Source organism: Oncorhynchus mykiss, chromosome 7 (genome assembly GCF_057628025.1).
Source record: "Oncorhynchus mykiss isolate SJ-2025 chromosome 7, ASM5762802v1, whole genome shotgun sequence".
In the NCBI taxonomy this organism is placed as follows: domain Eukaryota; kingdom Metazoa; phylum Chordata; class Actinopteri; order Salmoniformes; family Salmonidae; genus Oncorhynchus; species Oncorhynchus mykiss.
In genome coordinates, this window is record NC_143028.1 from 3512509 (window position 1) to 3535894 (window position 23386).

The window sequence follows — 23386 nt, forward strand, 5'->3', positions numbered from 1 at the left end:
AAGGTTAGGTTCAACATGTTCTGCCATGATTGAAAGTCATACACCCCTCCCTCCCCAAAACAGGGACTCCATGAGTGATGTGGCCACACCTATGAAGCTACTGTAGCGTGAGAGAAATTTTTAGGTACACGCCTGCATGTACAAGTTATCAGGCCACTCCATGTCATATTAAACAGAATGGAGAACAGACAATTTGATCCTGATTCAATAACCCTCACATCTATCCTCCAATTACAATTTATGGAACTCCATCACATGCTATTGCTCATGACGCTATAGTACTCACCCTAGCCTACTGTACTAGCCCACTTTATACAATGGGTGGGTCTAATCCGGAATGTTTATTGGTTAAAACTGCATTCCAGCCAGTGTCTATTCCACAAATTACCACCGGCTAAATCTATGACTTTAAAATGCCGATTTTCCATCTGACTGCCAATCCACTGTCTCATCAGCCCAGCCAGGCAATTTATTACCTTGATCTCCACTATAAAAACCACCTAGACACTATTTATTTTAGACTAACATTTAGTTTTCAACAGTGGAGATTTGTATAAACCTTCTTGTCTGTCTCTCTGACATTTTCAACATTGTTTCAATATTCAAATTTGATCTCTAGCTGTCCCATAGTAATGAACGCCTCGGGAGTTGGGATGAGACAGACAGGCAGGCAGCTTTTCTCAGCCAGTCGAAAACATGAATCAGCTTCATTTTTATGGATATACAGTGCTTTCAGAAAGTAATCAGAACCCTTGACTTTTTCCACATTTTGTTGCGTTACATACAGTCTTATTCTTATTCGTTCTCCCCTTGTCTCCTCCTCTAGTTACAACAATTTGAGGTCACAGGATAGGTCAAAACAAATCTGTGCAGACCAATGACAGGAGATGAAGTAAGCCACAGAATATAATATGCACATTTTGCAGCCACTTTAATACCCTTTTCCTGTGGCAATCCCAGCAGGAATCGACCCCCAAAACCCTGGCATTGCAAACGCCATGCTCTACCTGCTGAGCCACAGAGGACCACATGAGATGTTTGATGATGTTTGTTTGGGTGGAGGAAACACAATCAGAAGTTGATGGGGATACAATCATAGGGAGACCGACAGACAGTCTGTCATCATACTATAGTCCAGGACTCGAGTGAGACTCCGGCTAGTATTTGTAAGGACAGACTTCTGACCAACTTTAGACTGAAGTCTGTTGACCAGTGACCACAACATCTTGAAAATATTGACTTGCTGCGCCCGGTGCCCATTGCCCATTGCCCGGTGCCCATTGCCCGGTGCCCATTGCCCGGTGCCCATTGCCCATTGCCCATTGCCCATTGCCCGGTGCCCATTGCCTGGTGCCCATTGCCCGGTGCCCATTGCCCATTGCCTGGTGCCCATTGCCCGGTGCCCATTGCCATTGCCCATTGCAAATGGCCTCCAAACTGTCACTAGAGCCCAGCTCTTCCATTTTCATCTGGTTGATTTCATCAACATGTAATCCCGGTCCTTGACGATGTTAAAACAACTCACCAGTGTAATGCTGTGCTGTAGGTTTTCTGACCAGCCACGACTGTAAACTGAAGTAAAAGCCTCACTATGTGGACCATAATATTCCCCCTGAAAGGTTCTAAATGTCCTCACTAGATATCAAAGGGCTTGTTATGCTCTCCTGCTCCCCTGCCATTCTTCTAAATAAAGAAGTATACAGGGTAATAAGTCAATGTGCAGTAAGAATCGAATGTGTTGGTACAAAAACACAGAAAGGTTATATTAGTCAGAACCACTAGTCAGATCCTTGAACACATAAACGTCCCTAATTGTCATGGGTGTGGTGGGAGCTAAGCAACCAGTAAGGCAGTATTTTGTTTAGTGCTGACATCAGAGGACTTAGTCACCATATGAGTGACAACATGATGTGAAGGCCCTTCAGAAGACACTCCCACCCGCATGCTAATGAGAATACGATCTGAAATGGGATGTTGTCATCCTGGAATATAATAACACACTGTGTGCCTCATAACAGTGTTGACAAAGCTATACAGCTGTTCTTAAGCAGAATATGGGGTTGTTTTGAACACACACAGACACACACACACAGACACACACACAGACACAGACACAGACACAGACACAGACACAGACACAGACACAGACACACACACACACACACACATACACACACAGGAATTTTCAAATGCAACTACTACTTCCTCCAGTCTTCCTCCAGTTCTGTCTCTCTCCCATCTCTACACACTATAATCTATGGCACTGATAAGACTCCATAATACTCCAGTCCTGTCTCTCTCCCATCTCTACACACTATAATCTATGGCACTGATAAGACTCCATAATACTCCAGTCCTGTCTCTCTCCCATCTCTACACACTATAATCTATGGCACTGATAAGACTCCATAATACTCCAGTCCTGTCTCTCTCCCATCTCTACACACTATAATCTATGGCACTGATAAGACTCCATAATACTCCAGTCCTGTCTCTCTCCCATCTCTACACACTATAATCTATGGGACTGATAAGACGCCATAATACTCCAGTTCTGTTCTGAAAGAGCTGCAAAACCTGGACCCGTACAAATCAGCTGGGCTTGACAATCTGGACCCTCTATTTCTGAAACTATCCGCCGCCATTGTCGCAACCCCTATTACCAGCCTGTTCAACCTCTCTTTCATATCGTCTAAGATCCCCAAGGATTGGAAAGCTGCCGCAGTCATCCCCCTCTTCAAAGGGGGAGACACCCTGGACCCAAACTGTTACAGACCTATATCCATCCTGCCCTGCCTATCTAAGGTCTTCGAAAGCCAAGTCAACAAACAGATCACTGACCATCTCGAATCCCACCGTACCTTCTCCACTGTGCAATCTGGTTTCCGAGCTGGTCACAGGTGCACCTCAGCCACGCTCAAGGTACTAAACGATATCATAACCGCCATCGATAAAAGACAGTTCTGTGCAGCCGTCTTCATCGACCTGGCCAAGGCTTTCGACTCTGTGAATAACCATATTCTTATCGGCAGACTCAGTAGCCTCGGTTTTTCTAATGACTGCCTTGCCTGGTTCACCAACTACTTTGCAGACAGAGTTCAGTGTGTCAAATCGGAGGGCATGTTGTCCGGTCCTCTGGCAGTCTCTATGGGGGTGCCACAGGGTTCAATTCTCGGGCCGAATCGTTTCTCTGTATATATCAATGATGTTGCTCTAGCTGCGATTCACTGATCCACCTCTACGCAGACGACACCATTCTGTATACTTCTGGCCCTTCCATGGACACTGTGCTATCTAACCTCCAAACGAGCTTCAAAGCCATACAACACTTTTTCCATGGCCTCCAACTGCTCTTAAACGCTAGTAAAACCAAATGCATGCTTTTCAACCTTTCGCTGCCTGCACCCGCATGCCCGACTAGCATCACTACCCTGGATGGTTCCGACCTAGAATATGTGGACATCTATAAGTACCTAAGTGTCTGGCTAGACTGTAAACTCTCCTTCCAGACTCATATCAAACATCTCCAATCCAAAATCAAATCTAGAATAGGCTTTCTATTTCGCAACAAAGCCTCCTTCACTCACCCCGCCAAAACTGACTATCCTACCGATCCTCGACTTCGGCGATGTCATCTACAAAATAGCTTCCAATACTCTACTCAGCAAACTGGATGCAGTTTATTACAGTGGCATCCGTTTTGTACTAAAGCACCTTATACCACCCACCACTGCGACCTGTATGCTCTAGTCGGCTGGCCCTCGCTACATATTCGTCGCCAGACCCACTAGCTCCAGGTCATCTACAAGTCAGCGTGCTTAAAAATTCAGCGTGCTTAAAAATTCTGAGTTTGATCGCCTTTGTTACCGCGCTACTCCTGACGAGTTGGAACCCTGCATCCTTTGATCTCATGGATTACTAGCAACATTGTTGCAAGCTTTTGTCAAACAAACAACCAAGGATTGTGTAGGACGGACTAATGCACGTTCAACCCTGGATGCATCAACTAAGACCATCTCCTTCTTCAGTGCTTTACACTGAAATAATTGCTTGCTTTGTGCTGCGCTCCATTTTTATGTTCAGTGCCTTTGGTGAACTAATAATGCACGTTATGACTGCTAGACATTTTAGTTAACCCTCATGTTGTGTTTGTTTCATGTTAATTCATTGCGTTCCCGGTTCAAAATGACCGCCCCGTTATAGCTGATTATAAATCCACAATAATACATATTATCACCTAATGTTGTGTTCATCTTTTTATCAACTTAAGTTATTGTGCACATTACACGTTTTGAACTTCTATTTGCTATTCATGGCCTGTAGGCCTCATTGACCTGAGCTCATACAACTCGTTTTTGAGTTTAAAAAAAGCATAATGTATGGATTATTTTGACTATAACGTATACTCAGATGAAACATATTGTGTTATTCATCAGACTACTTTGTGTCAACGTTTTACAAGGACTCTCTCCTCACCAGTGTCATGATCAAATGTATGATCAAGAGCCTCACATACATTAGATTGTTTGGTCATTATGCTGCCACAGAGTGAATTGTGAGCATGACCTCAAAGCTTTATATACTGTGAGAAAAGTTGCATATATTATTGAAACAATGTTGCGATTGTTTGTGAGTGCCAGGTGTGGTTCCAGTGGGGGAAAGATTCTATTGGGGAAAGATTCCCGTGGGGGTTGCCATGGAAGCCAAGAAGGGGAGTGAGGTGTGTGTGTGCTCAAACACATGCATATGGGGGTCTAGGAGAAGTGTGTCCATCTTATGAATGGGCATGTGCCTGAACTCAATTTTATAAACTAATTGTAGTCTCACCCATTGACTTCAAATGACCGGGAATACCACGGGTGTACAAAGTCAAATACCCAACATGTAATGACAATCAAATGTATTTTGTGTGTTCAGATGCCCGGTCATGGCACCTTATGACAGATCAAATGAAGTATATTTTTCAGAGAGAGAACTTGTAAATCGGTCCAATTCAACCAGAAACACAGCAGGGGGGTTAAAGGGAGGTTGTGTGAGTTGGTTTGAACAGTATTGACTTGACATTTGGCCAAGAAGATTTTTGGACATTCAGGCTTTATTTGTTTGGTCTTTGAACACACACACACTCTCATTACTCCCAAGTAATACCGAATATTGCAAATTCTCTAAGTGTTATGACTGAGTTCTTCCTTGTCAATTGTTTAGATGAAGTTGCCTTTTAAATTGCTCTGCCATTATTATTGTATGAGGTATTATTTGGTTGGGTTACACCTGTGCTGTGACGTGTGTTTTATATGGCGTCTTATCCTTTCTCTCCACAGGCTACCTAGCAAACAGGCTATCCTCTTCTCCTGATGTTTGTCTGGTGTGGTACTCTTCCATTCGGCAGGGTTAATACCTGCCTGGCGCCAAACAAATCTCTTTACCTCTAACCAATACAACGTTTATTGACAAACAATGAAAGGAAAGGTAAAGTCATTTAAAAAGAGCTTCCTGGTGCAAAATTACACAGAAAAATATTTGTTAAAGTGCAAGGAAGGGCACGAGTCTCTAAAATGAGAGGAAGTCAATGAGCTAATGGTCTTCCAATCTTGTCAACCACTAATCACATTTAATGACTGTACAATAATCCAAATCACAAAAATCACAAAAGCAATGCACCCCCCCACAAACAAAAATTACACATACATTTTATTTATGGGCTAGAAAAATAGTCATCTACTGCAGTGCATTTATCATGACATTGGTCACCATTTAAACCAATACGTACAGTGAGGGAAAAAAGTATTTGATCCCCTGCTGATTTTGTACATTTGCCCACTGACAAAGAAATTATCTGTCTATAATTTTAATGGTAGGTTTATTTGAACAGTGAGAGACAGAATAACAACAACAAAATCCAGAAAAACGCATGTCAAAAATGTTATAAATTGATTTGCATTTTAATGAGGGAAATAAGTATTTGACCCCCCCTGCAAAACATGACTTAGTACTTTGTGATTACCAACAAGGGTTTGGCCACCGAGGTCAGACGTTTCTTGTAGTTGGCCACCAGGTTTGCACACATCTCAGGAGGGATTTTTGTCCCACCTCTTTGCAAAACTCCAAGTCATTAAGGTTTCGAGGCTGACGTTTGGCAACTCAAACCTTCAGCTCCCTCCACAGATTTTCTATGGGATTAAGGTCTGGAGACTGGCTAGGCCACTCCAGGACCTTAATGTGCTTCTTCTTGAGCCACTCATTTGTTGTCTTGGCCGTGTGTTTTGGGTCATTGTCATGCTGGAATACCCATCCACGACCCATTTTCAATGCCCTGGCTGAGGGAAGGAGGTTCTCACCCAAGATTTGACGGTACATGGCCCCGTCCATCATCCCTTTGATGCGGTGAAGTTGTCCTGTCCCCTTAGTAGAAAAACACCCCAAAAGCATAATGTTTCCACCTCCATGTTTGACAGTGGGATGGCGTTCTTGGGGTCATAGGCAGCATTCCTCCTCCAACCACAGTGAGTTGAGTTGATGCCAAAGAGCTCCATTTTGGTCTCATCTGACCACAACACTTTCACCCAGTTGTCCTCTGAATCATTCAGATGTTCATTGGAAAACTTCAGATGGGCCTGTATATGTGCTTTCTTGAGCAGGGGGACCTTGCGGGCGCTGCAGGATTTCAGTCCTTCATGACGTAGTGTGTTACCAATTGTTTTCTTGGTGACTATGGTCCCAGCTGCCTTGAGATCATTGACAAGATCCTCCCGTGTAGTTCTGGGCTGATTCCTCACCGTTCTCATGATCATTGCAACTCCACGAGGTGAGATCTTGCATGGAGCCCCAGGCCGAGGGAGATTGACAGTTCTTTTGTGTTTCTTCCATTTGCGAATAATCGCACCAACTGTTGTCACCTTCTCACCAAGCTGCTTGGCGATGGTCTTGTAGCCCATTCCAGCCTTGTCTAGGTCTACAATCTTGTCCCTGACATCCTTGGAGAGCTCTTTGGTCTTGGCCACGGTGGAGAGTTTGGAATCTGATTGATTGATTGCTTCTGTGGACAGGTGTCTTTTATACAGGTAACAAACTGAGATTAGGAGCACTCCCTTTAAGAGTGTGCTCCTAATCTCAGCTCGTTACCTGTATAAAAGACACCTGGGAGCCAGAAATCTTTCTGATTGAGAGGGGGTCAAATACTTATTTCCCTCATTAAAATGTAAATCAATTTATTTTTCTGGATTTTTGTTGTTATTCTGTCTCTCACTGTTCAAAGAAACCTACCATTAAAATTATAGACGGATCATTTCTTTGTCAGTGGGCAAACGTACAAAATCAGCAGGGGATCAAATACTTTTTTCCCCTCACTGTAGTCCCAGAAATGTTGATTTTATACAAATACTTCTTTACCAATTAAATTATGTCTACAAAAAGGAAAGCATTGGGGTCATCAACTGTCCATGTTAGGGTTGTGGTCAGCGTCAACTGTCCATGTTAGGGTTGTGGTCAGCGTCAACTGTCCATGTTAGGGTTGTGTTGTGGTCAGCGTCAACTGTCCATGTTAGGGTTGTGTTGTGGTCAGCGTCAACTGTCCATGTTAGGGTTGTGTTGTGGTCAGCGTCAACTGTCCATGTTAGGGTTGTGTTGTGGTCAGCGTCAACTGTCCATGTTAGGGTTGTGTTGTGGTCAGCGTCAACTGTCCATGTTAGGGTTGTGTTGTGGTCAGCGTCAACTGTCCATGTTAGGGTTGTGTTGTGGTCAGCGTCAACTGTCCATGTTAGGGTTGTGTTGTGGTCAGCGTCAACTGTCCATGTTAGGGTTGTGGTCGGCATCAACTGTCCATGTTAGGGTTGTGTTGTGGTCGGCATCAACTGTCCATGTTAGGGTTGTGTTGTGGTCAGCATCAACTGTCCATGTTAGGGTCGTGGTCAGCGTCAACTGTCCATGTTAGGGTTGTGTTGTGGTCGGCATCAACTGTCCATGTTAGGGTTGTGTTGTGGTCGGCATCAACTGTCCATGTTAGGGTTGTGTTGTGGTCGGCATCAACTGTCCATGTTAGGGTTGTGTTGTGGTCGGCATCAACTGTCCATGTTAGGGTTGTGTTGTGGTCGGCATCAACTGTCCATGTTAGGGTTGTGGTCAGCGTCAACTGTCCATGTTAGGGTTGTGGTCAGCGTCAACTGTCCACGTTAGGGTTGTGTTGTGGTCGGCATCAACTGTCCATGTTAGGGTTGCGTTGTGGTCGGCATCAACTGTCCATGTTAGGGTTGTGGTCAGCGTCAACTGTCCATGTTAGGGTTGCGGTGTGGTCAGCAGCGACTGTCCACTGGGTCCAGAGAGAAGATGGTGCCCTCCAGGGTTAGTCCCATATTGAACCCCTCCTTCAGAGAGAGACACACACAGGTCAGTGATCCAACCAGAGACTACAGAAGTCTAGAGCAGTGTGTCCTATACAACAATGAGTAATGCTGTAATTACGGGGCAGTATCCTAGACACATTCTCAATTGAGATTCTCAAGAAACCTTGCTTTTTAATTCAGGTCTACACTTAATCTATGTTATGACAAAAGCAAAATGATGGCTAATTGATAGGAAATTAGCAGGACTGGGAGCAAACATGGTATGATACAATCATAATGTACTTTGACAGTTGGCCTCTATGTACATAATGGATTTTCATGAGAGATAAATAGAGGCAGACATCAGTGAAAATGTGAACGCATGTTTCATGGGGAAAAAATATGTGATGGGCATTGTGAAGCCTACACATAGATGAGAGTAAACTAACCGTCGCTGACGCTGCACAGTGAAGAGAGAGAATATGATTATATACTGTCGTTTACAATCTACAGTTAGATTATATATAGTTAGATGAACTGTAGGTTACAATCTACAGTTAGATTATATATAGTTAGATGAACTGTAGGTCATAATCTTGTTAGATTATAAACTCAGCAAAAAAATAAACGTCCTCACGGTCAACTGAGTTTACTTTCAGCAAACGTAACATGTATAAATATTTATGAACATAACAAGATTCAACAACTGAGACAAAAACTGAACAAGTTCCACAGACATGTGACTAACAGAAATTGAATAATGTGTCCCTGAACAAAGGGGGGTCAAAATCAAGTCAGTCAGTATCTGGTGGCCACCAGCTGCATTAAGTACTGCAGTGCATCTCCTCCTAATGGACTGCACCAGATTTGCCAGTTCTTGCTGTAAGATGTTACCCCACTCCTCCACCAAGGCACCTGCAAGTTCCCGGACATTTTTTTGGGGGAATGGCCCTCACCCTCCAATCCAACAAGTCCCAGAAGTGCTCAATGGGATTGAGATCCGGGCTCTCCGCTGGCCATGGCAGAACACTGACATTCCTGTCTTGCAGGAAATCAGCCATACTGCTTGTTCTGTGTGCGATGGCATTGTCATGCTGGAGGGTCATGTCAGGATGAGCCTGGAGGAAGGGTACCACAAGGGTACCTCCTCCCATATTTGGGAGGAGGATGTCTTCCCTGTAACGCACAGCGTTAAGATTGCCTGCAATGACAACAAGCTCAGTCCGATGATGCTGTGACACACCGCCCCAGACCATGACGGACCCTCCACCTCCAAATCGATCCCGCTCCAGAGTACAGGCCTCGGTGTAATGTTCATTCCTTTGACGATAAACGCAAATCCGACCATCACCCCTGGTCAGACAAAACCGCAACTCGTCAGTGAAGAGCACTTTTTGCCAGTCCTGTCTGGTCCAGCGATAGTGGGTTTGTGCCCATAGGCGACGTTGTTGCCAGTGATGTCTGGTGAGGACCTGCCTTACAACAGGCCTACAAGCCCCCAGTCCAGCCAATCTCAGCCTATTGAGGACAGTCTGAACACTGATGGATGGATTGTGCGTTTCTGGTGTAACTCGGGCAGTTGTTGTTGTTGCCATCCTGTACCTGTCCCGCAGGTGTGATGTTCGGATGTACCGATCCTGTGCAGGTGTTGTTACATGTGGTCTGCCAATGAGAGGACCATCAGCTGTCCGTCCTGCTTAGGCGTCTCACAGTAATGACATTGCAATTTATTGCCCTGGCCACATCTGCAGTCCACATGCCTCCTTGCAGCATTCCTAAGGCACTTTCACACAGATGAGCAGAGACCCAGATGAGCAGAGACCCAGATGAGCAGAGACCCAGATGAGCAGAGACCCAGATGAGCAGAGACCCAGATGAGCAGAGACCCTTTAGTGTCCTAGGTTTTCATAACTGTGACCTTAATTGCGTACCATCTGTAAGCTGTTAGTGTCTTAACGATCATCCACAGGTGCATGTTCATTAATTGTTTATGGTTCATTGAACAATAATGGGAAACAGTGTTTAAACCCTTTACAATGAAGATCTGTGAAGTTATTTGGATTTTTAACAAATTATCTTTGAAAGACAAGGTCTTGAAAAAGGGACGTTTTTTTTTCTCCTGAGTTTATACTTAATATATGTAAAATATTTACTCAGACCATGTAAACAGTATACGGCATTACAATAATGACAAGATGAACATTCAACTCTTATAAAACGGGTCCAGTATAAACTCTGGAAGGGCTGGGTCCCATTCTAAAGGTAGAATCCATGTCGATTGGAACGCAGCCAAAGCATACAGTATTTTACCTTTGATAGACAGCTAATCAGCATAATGGTAGAGCTTTGCTATATTTGTTTAGAGGCAATGCTATTACTTACACCAATGACTGAGCACATAATGCCTGTGTACTTTGACATTATAGGTAATATGCCCCTTTTTAACATAAATATGAGCATGACATGTACTCGCTCTAGAAACACTGCTGTTCCTACAGATGAATGTACACACCTGCATTTCATCCAGTTCAGATTGGACGTCAGGAGGAAAGGACGTGTTGCAGAGGAACGGGTCAAAAGGCTCCGCCCCCAAAATATCTGTTCCTGTTGGAGGGGAGAGATGGAAGGATGAGGGAGGGGAAAATACACAGCAGAGAGGGAAGACAGGAGTTGAATCAGCATACTGTATGTGTGAAATTGTTCATTGAACAACTTGTATGCAGTTGCATAAATACTAATACAACAGTTTATCAATTAATTTCATTACGACATAATGTAAAAAGGAGCATAGTGCGGCAGAGTAGTCACCTCTCTCTCTCAGGAAAACATGTGGAGGAGGTGGAGGAGGGGAAAAGGAGGGAGGAGGAGGAGAGGACCCATTGATGGCAGGTTTCCTTGCCATAGGAGACCCTGAGGAGAATGGAACCATGTCGAAAACGTCCGTCGGGGGACGCCTGGATATGGTGCTCCATGCCTGAGGGGGTTGAGGGGGGGGACAACCAAATACAAAGAGGTTGAATGGCAGCTGGATGGCGTACTAAGGCTAAAGTCATAACTACACACACACACACACACAGTCCAAAATAAGGGCGTTTCTGTGATTGTATATAACCTCTGTATATGAGGTGAACCATAGAACCCTTTTGCTTCTCTATAGCGCAATTTCTTCTAGCAGTGTTGTAAGGAAAAGCGAGAGAGAAGTAGCTATTTACTCGCGGTCGAGGTAAGCAACCTCCATAATGCTGCGGTAGCCTGGGCTGGGAAGGTTTACTGGGTGGCGGTGTTAGTAGACCAGCGGAGATACTGGAGTCTGGAGAGCTGGCTGGGGTTAGAGCCACAGAGGACATCTCTAGAAAGGAAAGGGCGTTCAGGCTGACACTGTCACCCCAGAACATAGATGAGGGACTCGGCAGCATGTGGGCCTCGTTAGAAGAGTTCAAGTGTAGAAGCTGAGGAGAAATCAGCCAGAGAAAGAAGAAACGGGTAGCGATTTGTTATCACTGATGTCAGGAAGGTAAGGTATTGTTACGGCAGACATTTCTAGAGATTAGTGTGAGACAGAAACTGTTAGATTAGTAGCTAATTTACCGGCGAGCCTTGACAATCTGCCATGTGATCCTCTAGATCTTGAAGTCGTTCTTTCAACTTGGAATTTTCAGTTTCCAGTTCCAGAATCTAAAGTCAACAAACACAAGATCATAATCTAAGAGGTCCCATTTTGTTAGGCCTTTTTCATGCTCTAGTTATGTTTGGATGTGGCACTACATTCCCCATGATTAAATAGTGCACCAGAGAGTTGTGATCAACATTAGTCCACTGTAGAAGGAACACAGACTTACTCTCTTCTGCAGACTGCCGATCTGTTTCCTCATCTCCACGTCTTTCCCGCCAGACTCCAGAAACTTCCTGTACGCCAGGTCAAATGCTCGCCCAATGCTGACGGTGATCTCCTCTGCCTGCAATCCAGTGCATCATGGGTATCCTCAAACATCTAGTGAAAGTACCCTTTGATGTGTTGTACATATATGATGTAGTCCACGATTTTCAGGGGCCTATTTTGCTCTTGGCCGCTATTTTCAGAACTACTAGCTTAAAAAGAAAACCCCTAACACCTCTTTAAACCTGAAACAACTAGCTAGGATGAATTCAATAATGCTACCATTCCACCGTGACCTCATACTATGGACTAACTTCTAATAAATTTACATCTAAGATTCATAGAAGGTTATTATAACCTCTAAAGAATCCATATAAAAACTCATTAAAAACAAACACTAAATTATACTTTTTTTCCTTACACATTTCTCACTGTCGAACACATAACAGATGTGTTTTTTGGTCTCTGGCTCTGTGCAGATGAAGGTGAATATCCTCTTGTCGGTTTTGTCGTCCGCGCAGAAGGATATCCTATGAAGCTGACAGTTGTGCTGTACATCCTATAATGAATGAAGATAAATGAGCTTCATCTAATTCTACTCATAAACTAAATATTAAGACAGAAACCGCTTTAGTAAGGGCTGACTGCTTGGTGAGTTTATTCTTCACAAAAGACCCAATGAATCGGGCCTATTATGAGGCCCCCTCACAGTGGACTTACTCTGGTCTTGGGGTCTAATAATTTCACTCCGTAGATGGACACCTGCAGCTCCACCTTCGGTGTTTTGTGTCCCTCTGATTTCTTGATATGCCTTTGGAACTGCAGGATTGAAACGTCAAATCAAAATCTAATTTTATTGGTCACATACACGTGTTTAGCAGATGTTATTGCGGGTGTAGCGCTATAGTGCTTCTAGTTCCGACAGTACAGTAATATCTAACAATTTCACAACCTAACAATACACACAAATCTAAGTAAAGGAATGGAATTAAGAATATATAAATATATGGTCGAGCAATGTCAGAGCGGCATCGGCTAAGATACAGTAGAATAGTATAGAATGCCGAACATGCATATAGGATGAGTAATGCAAGATATGTAAATATTATTAAATTAAAAACATTATTCAAGTGACTAGTGTTCCATTTATTAAAGTGGCCAATGATTTCAAGTCTGGATGTAGGCAGCAGCCTCTGTGCTAGTGATGGCTATTTAACAGTCTGATGGCCTTGAGATGCAGTAGAAGCTGTTTTTTAATGTCTCGGTGCTCACTTTGATGCGCCTGTACTGACCTCGCCTTCTGGATGATAGCGGGGTGAACAGGAAGTGGCTTGGATGGTACGTTATGACATTGACACATCTAAGGTCCTATAAAATCAAAATTGTTTGAGTACTGGGGGAAATTCTTAAGAGCATACCTTCAGCTTTCTCACTGCTATCCTTATGACATCTGTGCCTTTTGGTTGGTCAACCTCTGTTACGCCAAGGAACTGCAACACGATAAAACGGCACATCATTTTCTGTCCAGTAGATGGTGCTATTCCCCTCTGAGCTCAACGCCTGGCGGAAGTTTAATTAGAAGATCCTACCTTGACATTGTACACTATGTGATTCTTGGCCAAAGCCTCTGGGGCTGTCATCCCTCCAGATTTATCTGAAACAAACAAATGAAGGTTAAAACCGTACATACATGTATTGAAATTTGATACAGAAAAAAAGTTACATATTTAAGATTTAAAACATATATACAATTCTTTGCCATCCAAGCCTTAAACAGATACAGAATTAGAACTGAACCGGGTTCATCTTCCCCAGAAAGTGTCTGCAGTATCTATAAGCTAAATAATGAGATAGAAAGTGATGGCACAACAAACAAATAATATTTTTAAAAAGGTAACAGACAAACCAATGATGCATTTGCTGTGATTGTGTTCATCTTCATTAATGCAACAACAAGAAGAGGAACTAGTGTCTTGTATCAGGAGTTATCTACATGCCATCAACGATGAGGCCTGTGTCTATGTTAACCTTCACATAACAGGTAACGTAACCACAGCAATTTTTAGCATTGGCATTAGACCAGTGGCCCCGCTGAGTTGAGTTCCAACATCAAAGGCTACTGCTCCCCATGTGCTCAAGCCTTCCTTCCACATTCCATACAGAACCATGGAGATTACAGAAAGGTCACAGAGAGAGAGAGAGAGAATACAGATTTTACCTCCATACAGAGGGATACATCAGGTAGTATTAGTGTAACCTCCATACAGAGGGATACATCAGGTAGTATTAGTGTAACCTCCATACAGAGGGATACATCAGGTAGTATTAGTGTAACCTCCATACAGAGGGATACATCAGGTAGTATTAGTGTAACCTCCATACAGAGGGATACATCAGGTAGTATTAGTGTAACCTCCATACAGAGGGATACATCAGGTAGTATTAGTGTAACCTCCATACAGAGGGATACATCAGGTAGTATTAGTGTAACCTCCATACAGAGGGATACATCAGGTAGTATTAGTGTAACCTCCATACAGAGGGATACATCAGGTAGTATTAGTGTAACCTCCATGTAGAGGGATACATCAGGTAGTATTAGTGTAACCTCCATATAGAGGGATACATCAGGTAGTATTAGTGTAACCTCCATACAGAGGGATACATCAGGTATTATTAGTGTAACCTCCATACAGAGGTCAGGTAGTATTGGTGTAACCTCCATATAGAGGTCAGGTAGTATTGGTGTAACCTCCATATAGAGGTCAGGTAGTATTGGTGTAACCTCCATATAGAGGTCAGGTAGTATTGGTGTAACCTCCATATAGAGGTCAGGTAGTATTGGTGTAACCTCCATATAGAGGTCAGGTAGTATTGGTGTAACCTCCATAAAGAGGTCAGGTAGTATTGGTGTAACCTCCATACAGAGGTCAGGTAGTATTGGTGTAACCTCCATACAGAGGTCAGGTAGTATTAGGGTAACCTCCATACAGAGGTCAGGTAGTATTAGTGTAACCTCCATACAGAGGGATACATCAGGTAGTATTAGTGTAAACTCCATACAGAGGTCAGGTAGTATTGGTGTAACCTCCATATAGAGGTCAGGTAGTATTGGTGTAACCTCCATACAGAGGTCAGGTGTATTAGTGTAACCTCCATACAGAGGTCAGGTAGTATTAGTGTAACCTCCATACAGAGGTCAGGTAGTATTAGTGTAACCTCCATACAGAGGTCAGGTAGTATTAGTGTAACCTCCATATAGAGGTCAGGTAGTATTAGGGTATTCTCCATATAGAGGTCAGGTAGTATTAGTGTAACCTCCATATAGAGGTCAGGTAGTATTAGGGTATTCTCCATATAGAGGTCAGGTAGTATTAGTGTAATCTCCATATAGTGACAACTCAATATTAGGAAGGTGTTCTTAATGTTTTGTACTCAATGTAAATGAACAGATCAGGTAGTATTGGTGTAAGAGAAACACATTCAGTCAGTTGGAAATGTGCTCGTTCTGCCTACTGTAGACACATTGGCACTGATTGTACTGTAAGTTGATCTGTAATATTAATGTAAATTAATATAACAGGGACACAAGAGAGTGAGGTTTGTGGTTCAGATATAAAGAAAATGCATTGTGTTTTTTTCTGGTAGGAAAGCACACAGCCTCATTTTATTCCAACTCTTTCTCACTCTTTCTGGATGGAACAGCCACACCTAATGAATAGTTCTCATGAAAACACTATATATTTTTCATTCACCTTGATTAATCACATTCAGTGCCAATGTGTCTCTACAGTTTACGACCAACAGGAAAGGCTATAAAAGACGCAGTGTCTCAAATGCGACCGTATGGCCCTATACAGTGCACTCTCTCTGACCAGGGCCCATAGGGGCCCATTTGGAGACCCTCGCTGCATCAGATGGTCTCCATGTAAATATGTCTCTGAGATAGGAGACATCACAAATGACAAAATTAACAATAAAATACAAATAAAGAAAAGTGTGTACATGAAATGGGACTGTGGGAGAGTAACAATGTGTCTACTAACTAATCCTGGAAATACTGTCATCAGTAGAGGCTGCTTTAAGATCCAGTACACACACACACTATTATGGATGTTTAAAAGTAGTAGCAGGAAAGTGAGTGGACATTTGTAGAGTGGGGTTGACAACAGAATAGAATGTGCCTCACAGCATCCTAATGAAATATTCAGACCACCAAACCCAGCTTCTGCTGCGACTGCTAAGTGAGAAACTCTGGTCAGACGTTGGTGGTGAGGTAAAGACGGTGGAGCATCGGAGGCCAGAGGCGGCGTATGTGCACGCATATTAAGAAAGGAGGAAAGTCACTAGTCTAGTAAAACATCAGGTCAGAGACACCTGTATCAGCCCACTGACAGATGTAACCAGCCATGTCTAGAGTTTTTGCAGCTTAGAGAACGCAAGCGAGAACGAGAGATTGTGTCTAGACTTGACAGTTCACGCAGCTTTTGTATTCTGATAATGGAGTTCTGATTATGGAGTTCTGATTATGGAGTTCTGATTATGGAGTTCTGATTATGGAGTTCTGATTATGGAGTTCTGATTATGGAGTTCTGATCATGGTGTTCCAAACACGTCATCCGTCTGTCTACATTTAAAATGTGTCCAGTGTCCATTCCCGCACAATATTCAAAATCAAGTATGCATTCTACAAACGGCGGAATAGGCAAAATATGATAACACCACAACAGCTGATGGCAGTAGCTAACTACTGTAGCTAGCCAGCAAGCTAATAAGGACTGCAAACGAGTTAGAAAAAAATATTTGGCTAGAGTTATGCTAAATATTAGCTAGATGGATACCATTTGAGGCCAGCAAAGAGGTTCCCTACATGCTAGGAACATATTTCTGCCAACATTCTAATGAAACGGTGCCTCTCAGTCCCAAAACACACGTTTTCTGGAGACTTGTGGGAAGAGTGCTGATGACGTCGCCCACGCCATGCGTTTCGGTAGCCTGACTGCATCCAGACTGAGGAGAAATCTGCACACAATGCATCCCTGACCACCTCCTGAAGTGGTCAGACAGAACTGAACACAATCTGACGACAAAGCCACTTTTGTGCGTCTAGAGCCGTCTTCGTATTATGATAGCAGAAGTCACATGTACTGTAAGTGTAAAGTGTAGACACTACTAGAGCGACAGAAAGAGACACTAACGAAGAGATTGAGATAATTGAGACATTTGTTCATCAGGAATTAAATTGACCTGAGTAGGTACAAATTGCCTTTACATTATGTTCTGTAAGTAACACATATATTCCATAAAGAAGTACAACATGAAATGTCTCTACCCACTGGACACAGACCTCATTTCAATGTCAAAGTTTGATTTACATTTGGTTCAGTTGTCAACTAACATGAAATCAAACCCCCCAAAAATCTGATTATTTTTAGGTTAAAAAAAAAAATCCCTTACATTGATTTATTTTTATCCAGTTTTCCACTCTGATTCAACGTCATCACATTAAATTTGATTAAAAATGACATGGAAACAACGTCGATTCAACCAGGTCTTGCCCAGTGGGTAAGTACTTGAGGTCAACATGCTTTCAAAAGACTGTGCTGTTTGTGTATAAGAAACATGGTGTTATTTCAAATGAACTCAATGAATACAGTGAGCTGTTACCTTTTCTCCGGTTGAAAGCTCTGTTCATACTGTGATAGCTTCTATGGTGGTACTGAGACCTGGGCTCTGCAGTGGATCAGGAGCCTGGAGGGAGAAAACACCACCAAGTCAAGGTCAAGGACATTGAGGGGCTGTGGGTTAGGGGATGGCTGGGGAAGGAGAGATCAGCGTCCCAAATGGCACCCTATTCAGTGCACTACTGTTGACCTGAGCCCCGTTCCGCTAGCGGAACCCCCCCCCCATATGCATATATTAGCATCTGGGACAGAGTAGGAGGCAGTTCACTCTGTGCACGCTATTCATCCAAAAGTGAAAATGCTGCCCCCTATCCCAAAAAGGTTATTAAGGCACGTGGTCAAAAGCAGGTCAAAACCACGTCAGGAAATAGGGAGCTATTTGAGACACACTCAGAGAGAGACATCCATCTGTATTGGGTTGTCTAGGCTAACTGGTGCAGTGAGAGATCAATGTGAAGCTAAATGACTGGAGACCGGAGCTAGATTGAGGTTTGGTCTGGTGTTGGTAGGTAAAGGAAACAGGAGCTAGATTGACGTTTGGTCTGGTGTTGGTAGGTAAAGGAAACAGGAGCTAGATTGAGGTTTGGTCTGGTGTTGGTAGGTAAAGGAAACAGGAGCTAGATGGAGGTTTGGTCTGGTGTTGGTAGGTAAAGGAAACAGGAGCTAGATTGACGTTTGGTATGGTGTTGGTAGGTAAAGGAAATATGGGTTGGAGACAGAGGACAGGACTATTGTGACCTTCATTCACATGGATGCACCTAGTGGTAAACCCCCCACACACACACAATACATTTCTTTCAATACATTTCTGCTTCTACCAAAAACAATGTTCAGCCTTTAGAATGTATACCTCTATACGATTATCCCTGATCCAATCATTCAAGCCATGCTAAGCTTTAGCCAGCGCTCGACTTAAACAGTCATGCCTTAAACCCAGTCATCCCACAGAAAAGCAACAATATCCCTTTGTTAACACAATTGCAAAAATAAACATGTTGCCTTGAGTAACACTAGTGAACAGTCTGCTTGTGAATGTAGCATATTCCATATCGCCAGACCAGTTCATTTCAGTTCAAACGATTAGGTCAGAGGTTTATCATTTTTCATGATTTCACTTCCCTATATGACAAGTGCATGAGATGTAAACTAGTGAGGCTTGGTGGTGACTCAGCTGAACGGTCTCTCACACCATGGACGTTACCATCAACGTTACCAAAGGTATAACCAAGGCCACTATCATGTTCAGTAGCACTTGTAGGTGGAAAATCCCTATATCAGCCATAAACTCTTGTGTAACTGGAATGTCTTCCTATATTCCTCACCAACTACAGCTTCTTAGCCTGATGGAGCGAAAAGGCTGACATGCTGCAAGTAGCTTGAGTTCTCAACGTACTGCCACGTTCCTCACCTTTTTACTAAGATCGTAGGACGGAGACTTCTGACAGCTGTGGATGTAGGTACAAATGTAGGCTCTTTATTTGAGCCAATTTGATACAGCTGGAAAATAATGCTGCAGCAACATGAAATGTCAATTATAATTAATGCACAATTTTCTAGGGGTTGATACATTTTGTGTAAGGGAAAAATCATGTCTGAAATGTCCAAGTGGAAATTACAAACTCCAGAAGCCTTTTTTAACCTCAAATACACTACAAGTTGAAAATATCCTACAATGCAGGAAAGTTGTCCTGCAACAGGGTGATCAAATTAACAGCCTACATCTGTATGCAGTGGAGACTTTCATAGTTGATATGGTTCCTCCTCCATCTTCTTAGACACAGAGAAAAGTCTTTCCTCCCTGAAACTAAAAACTGTCGCCAACCTCTGAAATGACCTCATTCTTTTATTTAAATGACACTTTAAAAAAATGTCATGGCACAGATAGACAGGTTTAACTACGTCTAATATATGTGTTAAATTAGCTTTGTATAAGCAGCTTTGTTTTGGTCTTGTTGGGACATAATCTAACAGGGTCTGAGATGAAGAATTAATTAAGGGCAACACAGTCGGACTCAAAATCACAACATGTACTTAAGCTCCACAGGCTAGAATCAATGCATGGTCTAACGACAGACACAAAGGAGCCAAAATATTGATTTTGAAAAAGAAAGTCATAGGGTCAAGGGTCAGTTAGTCATTTCATTCAATGGGTGACATCATCACAGTTCATTGTTCTTGGTGAGACTACACCTCATGTAAAAAATGAATATACTGGCTGTAGCCAAGACATGTCATATTATAGATATTCTTGTCATGAAAAACATGTACAGAAGTTTCAAAAATACATTTATTGCAGATTGAGGGTATTGGGAAGAAATTAATGAACCATCATTACACGTATACAAAGAGGCAACCTCAGAAATCATTGTCATCAATTCAATAACATGTCAGTCATACACTGACAATCCAACACCATATAAACCCATAAAGGATCCATTAAAATGGACTTCCATCATGCACTTCCATTGACAAGTGTCTCAAAGTAGTATTATCCATCCTCTCAAAGCCTTGGAGAGTGAACGACTTTCAATTTACATGCTTTAAATACTTTAATACTTTAAATGTGGCACATGGACTATAACGGAAGTGTAATTAGATTTCCATGGATGCATGGTAACACCAGATAAATCTAAATTGAAAATACTAGACAGGAAGCCATTTTAAAGTTACGAGAAAAAAAAAGAGAAAAAAATACGTGACTTCCTTCCTTCAGGAACCTTATTAACCTCTTATTAAATGGTCTTCCTTCCTTCAGGAACCTTATTAACCTCTTATTAAATCGTCTTCCTCCCTTCAGGAACCTTATTAACCTCTTATTAAATCGTCTTCCTCCCTTCAGGAACCTTATTAACCTCTTATTAAATGGTCTTCCTCCCTCCAGGAACCTTATTAACCTCTTATTAAATCGTCTTCCTTCCTTCAGGAACCTTATTAACCTCTTATTAAATCGTCTTCCTCCCTTCAGGAACCTTATTAACCTCTTATTAAATCGTCTTCCTCCCTTCAGGAACCTTATTAACCTCTTATTAAATCGTCTTCCTTCCTCCAGGAACCTTATTAACCTCTTATTAAATCGTCTTCCTTCCTCCAGGAACCTTATTAACCTCTTATTAAATGGTCTTCCTCCCTCCAGGAACCTTATTAACCTCTTATTAAATGGTCTTCCTTCCTTCAGGAACCTTATTAACCTCTTATTAAATGGTCTTCCTTCCTTCAGGAACCTTATTAACCTCTTATTAAATCGTCTTCCTTCCTCCAGGAACCTTATTAACCTCTTATTAAATGGTCTTCCTTCCTTCAGGAACCTTATTAAGCTCTTATTAAATCGTCTTCCTCCCTCCAGGAACCTTATTAACCTCTTATTAAATCATCTTCCATTATAGGGATCCATGGATCAAATCTCCATGCTGAACAGGTCATTTACATTTGGGGGAACGTGTTTTGGTGGGAGCTGAGTTTAGTCTGTCCTCACTCAGAATAAAACAGGGCCAGGGTGATTGAGGCCGTCACTGCTTATGGCTGTCACATAGCAACCATTACAGTTAAAAAGAATTGGCCGTACACGGCACCGATGACTGTAAGAAATGTCGAAAGACAATCCTACAAACCCAGGAAGTATAAAACGTGCTATAACATGCATAGTTAGAAAACCCATTGACGGAATCAATTGACATAATTGAAGAGAATTCAAAGACATCGGTTGGTTTTCTCAAATACTTTTCACCCAATTGTTAGTCATCAAGAAGATGTTCTCACATATGCAAGTATCCTAAATTCCACTGGGGTCAAATGTATATTTAGTCTCCCATTGACATCGATGCCTGACTAAGTGAAAATTCAGCTTAGACGGAAGTTAGGATTTAGCCTCTACTGTCTACTCAAATGATGATCCAGACACTTCCTGGAAACGAATGTGGGACCTAGGAAGACAACAACAGTGTGTGTCCATCAGGGACCCATTCCGACTAATGAAGGCTATTAGATTCATAGCTACTCCCAGAGAGGAGGTACTCAGAACCCCCTTAAAGGGGCAATCTGCAGTGGGACAATAACAAAGCCATTATTCAACCACTGTTTCGCTAAAAAGGCTGAGGAAGAGGGCTTCAAACTGCAGACTGCCCCTTTTAACTAACCTATTTAACTAGCTCATTTATTAGCCAGATTAGAATAGCATTCATACTAATTACTTGGACTGCGTCTCAAACGGCATCCTATTCCTTATATAGTGCACTGCTATTGACCAGAGCCCTATGGGACACAACCTTACTTTAGTCATGCGGAAATTACAAATCCGATTGGCAGCTTCAAGTGCCGGGTGCGAGGCGGCTAGGAGGGTGTTTCAAACACTATGGCCCGTTTTCTTTTCTCTTCTCCTTTCTGATAGGTTATGTGGCAATGGTTGTCATGGGTTGGAGGGGGAAGTGTAGTTCTGTTGTTTTGGGGTGGCGTGTGCCTTTATGCTATGTGAAGTTGAGCAATGTGAAGTTGATTTGAGGCCATGACTGATGTCTGCCGCTCTCAAAGTTCTTGAGCTAGTCGTTTCGTTGCTTTGTAGAGAAGTGTGTGTGTGTGTGTGTGTGAGAGACGACAAGACAAAGCACTCTAGTATAATGAGGCAGGTCTATAAATCTCACTGAGTGATTTACGGTGAACCGTTTAAGGCTTAAACCCTTTTTAATAATTTCACTCTAATCTTCATGGCTGTTTTTGCATGATAAGGACTTTTACCCACGGAATACCAGACCGAGACATTCATAATGTGACCATATTTTACTGTCAAGCATTGATTTCCTAGGGGAAGTGGTTCTCTCAGAGGCTGAGAAAATACAAGCCCTCGAGGGCAAGGACAGACTAAACTAAGTTTAAAACTATGGTCCTGCTTTTTACTTCCAGTGGATAAGAAAAAGAGAGAAAGAAAGAAAGAGAAGGAGAGAAAGAAAAAAATAAAGAGAACTTTACAAGTTCAGTACTCTGAGAAACATTTGTCAAAGCCGAAGATGGCACTGTTAAGACTTATTTTTCTAACCAAGGGAGAACATATCCCAGCTATACCATTACTCTAAGACATACTCAGCTCCTTGACCTTGGTATTAATGACGCACATACTGTACCGGATTGCAAATAAATAAAGACCTGAATGTCGGATCTTAAATTTGAGACTGTTTGCTAAAGCAGGAACAAAAAAATCCTTCAACAAGAGGAAATGTGAATTATTATGTGGATTATAATTCATGGACATTTTTGTAGGGGTTGATAAATTGAAAGTCTAAAATGTTTAAGTGGAAATTACAAACTTCAGAAGCCTTTTTACACCTCAAATACACTGTTAGTTTTAAATGTTATGCATTGGAGCAAAGTTCTCCTTGAAAAGGGTGATCAAATTATGATCCCACATCTGTAGCACATACTGCATGTGACCAATCAGGGAACATGACAGGACTAAAGAATGCTCACTAACTGACACACTCAACAGAGCTCCATTTGGAACAATATTTTATTTTATTTCA

The 23386-nt window shown here is 42.4% G+C and overlaps 1 protein-coding gene across 6 annotated transcripts in view; it reads right to left on the bottom strand.

Moving 5' to 3' along the window:
- Positions 1–7427: 7427 nt before the first annotated feature.
- LOC149982210 (PTB domain-containing engulfment adapter protein 1-like) overlaps positions 7428–23386 on the bottom strand; it is a 38999-nt gene continuing 23040 nt past the window's right edge. For 3 of the 6 annotated variants that reach the window (XM_090239812.1, XM_090239811.1, XM_090239813.1), the window contains exons 2-12: positions 17863–17946; positions 13785–13849; positions 13614–13685; positions 12916–13014; positions 12617–12754; positions 12158–12274; positions 11907–11993; positions 11531–11767; positions 11127–11292; positions 10831–10922; positions 7428–8360 (exon numbers count right to left, since the gene is read on the bottom strand). In XM_090239812.1, the coding sequence (XP_090095938.1) occupies positions 8289–8360; positions 10831–10922; positions 11127–11292; positions 11531–11767; positions 11907–11993; positions 12158–12274; positions 12617–12754; positions 12916–13014; positions 13614–13685; positions 13785–13849; positions 17863–17890 (1173 nt within the window). In that variant the 5' untranslated portion in view covers positions 17891–17946 and the 3' untranslated portion in view covers positions 7428–8288. The remainder of the gene's footprint in view (positions 8361–10830; positions 10923–11126; positions 11293–11530; positions 11768–11906; positions 11994–12157; positions 12275–12616; positions 12755–12915; positions 13015–13613; positions 13686–13784; positions 13850–17862; positions 17947–23386) is intronic. The other 3 variants (XM_090239815.1, XM_090239814.1, XM_090239816.1) reach the window with 1 other exon arrangement.